We start from the raw sequence: 6,104 nt of genomic DNA on the forward strand, positions 1-6,104 counted from the left end.
TGGGGGAGAGAGTGGGGGGGGTGGGGGAGAGAGTGGGGGGGGCGAAGAGTCGGGGGGGGCGAAGAGTCGGGGGGGGGCGAAGAGTCGGGGGGGGGGGCGAAGAGTCGGGGGGGGCGAAGAGTCGGGGGGGGCGAAGAGTCGGGGGGGCGAAGAGTCGGGGGGGGCGAAGAGTCGGGGGGGGGGAGAGAGTGGGGGGGGGGAAGAGAGGGGGGGGGAAGGGATCGGGGGGGGACGAGAGTCGGGGGGGGGGAAGAGAGAGTGGGGGGGGGAAAGAGAGAGTGGGGGGGGGAAGAGAGAGTGGGGGGGGGAAAGAGAGAGTGGGGGGGGGAAAGAGAGAGTGGGGGGGGGGAAGAGAGAGTGGGGGGGGGAAAGAGAGAGTGGGGGGGGGGAAAGAGAGAGTGGGGGGGGGAAAGAGAGAGTGGGGGGGGGGAAAGAGAGAGTGGGGGGGGGGAAAGAGAGAGTGGGGGGGGGAAAGAGAGAGTGGGGGGGGGGAAAGAGAGAGTGGGGGGGGGGAAAGAGAGAGTGGGGGGGTGGAAGAGAGAGTGGGGGGGTGGGAAGAGAGAGTGGGGGGGTGGGAAGAGAGAGTGGGGGGGGTGGGGAGAGAGAGTGGGGGGGTGGGGAAGAGAGTGGGGGGGTGGGGAGAGAGTGGGGGGGGTGGGGGGAGAGAGTGGGGGGGGTGGGGAGAGAGTGGGGGGGGTGGGGGAGAGAGTGGGGGGGGTGGGGGAGAGAGTGGGGGGGGTGGGGGAGAGAGTGGGGGGGTGGGGAGAGAGAGTGGGGGGGGTGGGGGAGAGAGTGGGGGGGGTGGGGGAGAGAGTGGGGGGGGTGGGGGAGAGAGTGGGGGGGGTGGGGGAGAGAGTGGGGGGGGGTGGGGGAGAGAGTGGGGGGGGTGGGGAGAGAGTGGGGGGGGGTGGGGGAGAGAGTGGGGGGGGTGGGGGAGAGAGTGGGGGGGGTGGGGGAGAGAGTGGGGGGGGTGGGGGAGAGAGTGGGGGGGGGTGGGGGAGAGAGTGGGGGGGGTGGGGAGAGAGTGGGGGGGGTGGGGGAGAGAGTGGGGGGGTGGGGGAGAGAGTGGGGGGGGTGGGGGAGAGAGTGGGGGGGGGTGGGGGAGAGAGTGGGGGGGGTGGGGAGAGAGTGGGGGGGGTGGGGAGAGTGGGGGGTGGGGAGAGAGTGGGGGGGGTGGGGAGAGAGTGGGGGGGGTGGGGAGAGAGTGGGGGGGGTGGGGAGAGAGTGGGGGGGGGTGGGGAGAGAGTGGGGGGGGGTGGGGAGAGAGTGGGGGGGTGGAGAGAGAGTGGGGGGTGGGGTGGGAGAGAGTGGGGGGGTGGGGTGGGAGAGAGAGTGGGGGGGGGGGGGGGAGAGAGTGGGGGGGTGGGGAGAGAGTGGGGGGGTGGGGGAGAGAGTGGGGGGGTGGGGAGAGAGTGGGGGGGTGGGGAAGAGAGTTGGGGGGGGGAAAGAGAGTTGGGGGGGGGGAGAGAGTGGGGGGGGGAGGAAGAGAGTTGAGGGGGGGGAAGAGAGTTGGGGGGGGGGGAAGAGAGTTGGGGGGGGGGGAAGAGAGTTGGGGGGGGGGGGAAGAGAGTTGGGGGGGGGGAAAGAGAGTTGGGGGGGGGGAAAGAGAGTTGGGGGGGGGGGGGAAAGAGAGTTGGGGGGGGGGAAAGAGAGTTGGGGGGGGGAAAGAGAGTTGGGGGGGGGAAAGAGAGTTGGGGGGGGGGAAAGAGAGTTGGGGGGGGGAAGAGAGTTGGGGGGGGGGAAAGAGAGTTGGGGGGGGGGAAAGAGAGTTGGGGGGGGGAAAGAGAGTTGGGGGGGGGAAAGAGAGTTGGGGGGGGGAAAGAGAGTTGGGGGGGGGAAAGAGAGTTGGGGGGGGGGAAAGAGAGTTGGGGGGGGGAAAGAGAGTTGGGGGGGGGAAAGAGAGTTGGGGGGGGGAAGAGAGTTGGGGGGGGGAAGTGAGTGGGGGGGGGAAAGAGAGTTGGGGGGGGGAAAGAGAGTTGGGGGGGGAAAGAGAGTTGGGGGGGGGAATGAGAGTTGGGGGGGGGAAAGAGAGTGGGGGGGGGAAAGAGAGTTTGGGGGGGGGGAAAGAGAGTTTGGGGGGGGGGGAAAGTGTGTTTGGGGGGGGGAAGAGAGTTGGGGGGGGGGAAGAGAGTGGGGGGGGGGGAAGAGAGTTGGGGGGGGGGGGAAGAGTGTGGGGGGGGGGGGAAAGTGTGTTGGGGGGGGGGAAGAGAGTTGGGGGGGGGGGAAGAGAGTTGTGGGGGGGGGGGGGGGGGGGGGGGGGATTGTGGGGGGGGGGGGAAGTGAGTTGGGGGGGGGGGGAAAGTGAGTTGGGGGGGGGGAAAGAGTTGGGGGGGGGGGGAAAGAGTGTGGGGGGGGGGGAAAGAGTGTGGGGGGGGGGGAAAGAGTTGGGGGGGGGGGGGAAGTGTGTTGGGGGGGGGGGGGGGGAGTTGTGGGGGGGGGGGGGAATGAGGTTGGGGGGGGGGGGGAAAGGGTTGGGGGGGGGGGAAGAGAGTTGGGGGGGGGGGAAGAGTGTTGGGGGGGGGGGGGAAAGAGTGTTGGGGGGGGGGGGGAAGAGTGTTGGGGGGGGGGGGGAAAGAGAGTTGGGGGGGGGGGGAAGTGAGTTGGGGGGGGGGGGAAAGAGAGTTGGGGGGGGGGAAAGAGAGTTGGGGGGGGGGAAAGTTGGGGGGGGGGGAAAGAGAGTTGGGGGGGGGTTAGAGAGGTTGGGGGGGGGGGAAGAGAGTTGGGGGGGGGGAAAGAGAGTTGGGGGGGGGAAGAGAGTTGGGGGGGGGGGAAGAGAGTTGGGGGGGGGGAAAGAGAGTTGGGGGGGGGGAAGAGAGTTGGGGGGGGGGAAGAGGTTGGGGGGGGGGAAGAGGTTGTGGGGGGGGAAAGAGAGTTGGGGGGGGGGAAAGAGTTGGGGGGGGGGGAAGAGAGTTGGGGGGGGGGAAGAGGTTGTTGGGGGGGGGGGAAAGAGAGTTGGGGGGGGGGGGAAAGTGTTGGGGGGGGGGGAAGAGAGTTGGGGGGGGGGGAAAGAGAGTTGGGGGGGGGGAAAGAGAGTTGGGGGGGGGGGAAAGAGAGTTGGGGGGGGGGGAAAGAGAGTTGGGGGGGGGGGGGGAAAGAGAGTTGGGGGGGGGGGGAAAGAGAGTTGGGGGGGGGGAAAGAGAGTTGGGGGGGGGGAAGAGAGTTGGGGGGGGGGGAAGAGTTGGGGGGGGGGGAAGAGAGTTGGGGGGGGGGGGAGAGAGAGTTGGGGGGGGGGGAGTGAGAGTTGGGGGGGGGAGAGAGAGTTGGGGGGGGGGGAGAGAGAGTTGGGGGGGGGGGAGAGAGAGTTGGGGGGGGGGGAGAGAGAGTTGGGGGGGGGGGAGAGAGAGTTGGGGGGGGGGAGAGAGAGTTGGGGGGGGGGAGAGAGAGTTGGGGGGGGGGAGAGAGAGTTGGGGGGGGGGAGAGAGTGTGGGGGGGGAGAGAGAGTTGGGGGGGGGGAGAGAGAGTTGGGGGGGGGAGAGAGAGTTGGGGGGGGGGAGAGTTGGGGGGGGGGGAGAGAGAGTTGGGGGGGGGGGAGAGAGTTGGGGGGGGGGGGGAGAGAGAGTTGGGGGGGGGAGAGAGAGTTGGGGGGGGGGAGAGAGAGTTGGGGGGGGGGGGGGAGAGAGTTGGGGGGGGGGGAGAGAGAGTTGGGGGGGGGGAGGGAGAGAGAGTTGGGGGGGGGGGAGGGAGAGAGAGTTGGGGGGGGGGAGGGAGAGAGAGTTGGGGGGGGAGGGAGAGAGAGTGGGGGGGGGAGGGAGAGAGAGTTGGGGGGGGGGAGGGAGAGAGAGTTGGGGGGGGGGGAGGAGAGAGAGTTGGGGGGGGGGGAGGAGAGAGAGTTGGGGGGGGGGGAGGGAGAGAGAGTTGGGGGGGGGGGAGGGTGAGGAGAGTTGGGGGGGGGGGAGGGAGAGAGGTTGGGGGGGGGAGGGAGAGAGAGTTGGGGGGGGGGAGGGAGAGAGAGTTGGGGGGGGGAGGAGGAGAGTTGGGGGGGGGGAGAGAGAGTTGGGGGGGGGGGAGAGAGAGTTGGGGGGGGGGGGGGGGAGGTGGGGGGGGGAGAGAGTGGGGGGGGGGGAGAGAGTTGGGGGGGGGGGAGAGAGAGTTGGGGGGGGGGGAGAGAGAGTGGGGGGGGGGAGAGAGAGTTGGGGGGGGGGAGAGAGAGTTGGGGGGGGGGAGAGTTGGGGGGGGGAGAGAGAGTTTGGGGGGGGGGGAGAGAGTTTGGGGGGGGGAGAGAGAGTTGGGGGGGGAGAGAGAGTTGGGGGGGGGAGAGAGAGTTGGGGGGGGGAGAGAGAGTTGGGGGGGGGGAGAGAGTTGGGGGGGGGGAGAGAGTTGGGGGGGGAGAGAGAGTTGGGGGGGGAGAGAGAGTTGGGGGGGGGAGAGAGAGTTGGGGGGGGAGAGAGAGTTGGGGGGGGAGAGAGAGTTGGGGGGGGAGAGAGTTGGGGGGGAGAGAGAGTTGGGGGGGGGAGAGAGAGTTGGGGGGGGGGAGAGAGAGTTGGGGGGGGGGAGAGAGAGTTGGGGGGGGGGAGAGAGAGTTGGGGGGGGGAGGAGAGTTGGGGAGGGGGAGAGAGAGTTGGGGGGGGGAGAGAGAGTTGGGGGGGGGAGGAGAGAGTTGGGGGGGGGGAGAGAGAGTTGGGGGGGGGGGGGAGAGAGAGTTGGGGGGGGGGGAGAGAGAGTTGGGGGGGGGAGAGAGAGTTGGGGGGGGGGAGGAGAGAGAGTTGGGGGGGGGAGGGAGAGAGAGTTGGGGGGGGGGAGGGGAGAGAGTTGGGGGGGGGGAGGGAGAGAGAGTTGGGGGGGGGGAGGGAGAGAGAGTTGGGGGGGGGGGAGGGAGAGAGAGTTGGGGGGGGGGGGGAGGGTGAGAGAGTTGGGGGGGGGGGGAGGAAGAGAGAGTTGGGGGGGGGGGGAGGAAGAGAGAGTTGGGGGGGGGGGAGGAAGAGAGAGTTGGGGGGGGGGAGGAAGGAGAGTTGGGGGGGGGAGGAAGAGAGAGTTGGGGGGGGGGAGGAGAGAGAGTGGGGGGGGGGGGAGGGGAGGGAGAGAGAGTTGGGGGGGGGGGGGAGGGAGAGAGAGTTGGGGGGGGGGGAGGGAGAGAGAGTGGGGGGGGGGGGAGGAGCTGGAGGGAGGTGCTGAGGGAGGTAGTTGGGAGACGGGCCCCCGGGGAGTGGACACTCTGCCCCGAAATGAACGCAGCGCTGCTCCCGCAGCGGAGTGACCGCGACCTCGGGCCTTGGAACCCGAGATGGAAGCGGGTTAGTCTCCAGGCCGAGGCCTGACACGGGGCCTCGGCCTCCCTCTCCCCGGACCCACCTGGGTTTTTGTAGTGAGCTGGATCACCGCCTTCCTGAAGTGCAGCTTGGAGTCGGTGTTTCCCATCGTTCAGCTTCTGCCCGACTGGCACCGACAGCGGGACTGGGAGAGCGAGAGAGGCCGGACCGCCCACAGCCACTGGGAGGGACAGAGAGAGAGAGAGAGAGAGAAACAGAGTGAGAGAGAAAACAACAGAGAACCAAGAAGAGACAGAGAAAACAGGAAAAGACGGAAAGAAACAGAGAGAAAGAAAACTGTGAGAAACAGAGAGAACAGTCAGAAAATGGTGAGAGATTGGAAAGTGTTGATGTCCAAAGGGACCTGGGTGTCCTGTTTCATGAATCACTAAAAGCTAGTATGCAGGTGCAGCAAGCAAATATGAAGGTAAATGGTATGTTGGCCTTGATGGCAAGGGATTTTGAGTACAGGAGTAAAGAAGTCTTGCTACAATTGTGTAGAGCCTTGATGAGATTGCACCTGGAGTATTGAGTACAGTTTTGGTCTCCTCAACTAACGAAGGAAGGATATACTTGCCATAGAGGAGGTTCACCAAACTCATCCTTGGGATGGCGGGATTGTCTAATGAGGAGAGATTGAGGAAACTGAGCCTTTATTCACCAGTGTTTTGAAGAATGAGAGGTGATCTCATTGAAACTTACAAAATTCTACTTTGGTGAGTCTAGAGCAAGAGAACACAGTCTCAGAATAAGGGGCAGATCATTTAAGACGGAGGAATTTCTTCACTCAGAGGGTGGTGAATCTGTGGAATTGTCTACCCCAGAGAGCTGTGGAAGTTCAATCATTGAGCATGTTCA

The 6,104-nt window shown here is 67.3% G+C and overlaps 1 protein-coding gene across 1 annotated transcript in view; it reads right to left on the bottom strand.

Annotated features, from left to right (window-relative positions):
* Positions 1-5,454, bottom strand: part of LOC137384186 (protein HID1) — a 181,151-nt gene extending 175,697 nt beyond the window's left edge. The window contains exon 1 of the mRNA XM_068057826.1: positions 5,290-5,454. Within this exon, the coding sequence (XP_067913927.1) occupies positions 5,290-5,355 (66 nt within the window). The 5' untranslated portion in view covers positions 5,356-5,454. The remainder of the gene's footprint in view (positions 1-5,289) is intronic.
* Between the last annotated feature and the right edge of the window lie 650 nt (positions 5,455-6,104).

Source organism: Heterodontus francisci, chromosome 26 (assembly GCF_036365525.1).
Source record: "Heterodontus francisci isolate sHetFra1 chromosome 26, sHetFra1.hap1, whole genome shotgun sequence".
Taxonomy (NCBI): domain Eukaryota; kingdom Metazoa; phylum Chordata; class Chondrichthyes; order Heterodontiformes; family Heterodontidae; genus Heterodontus; species Heterodontus francisci.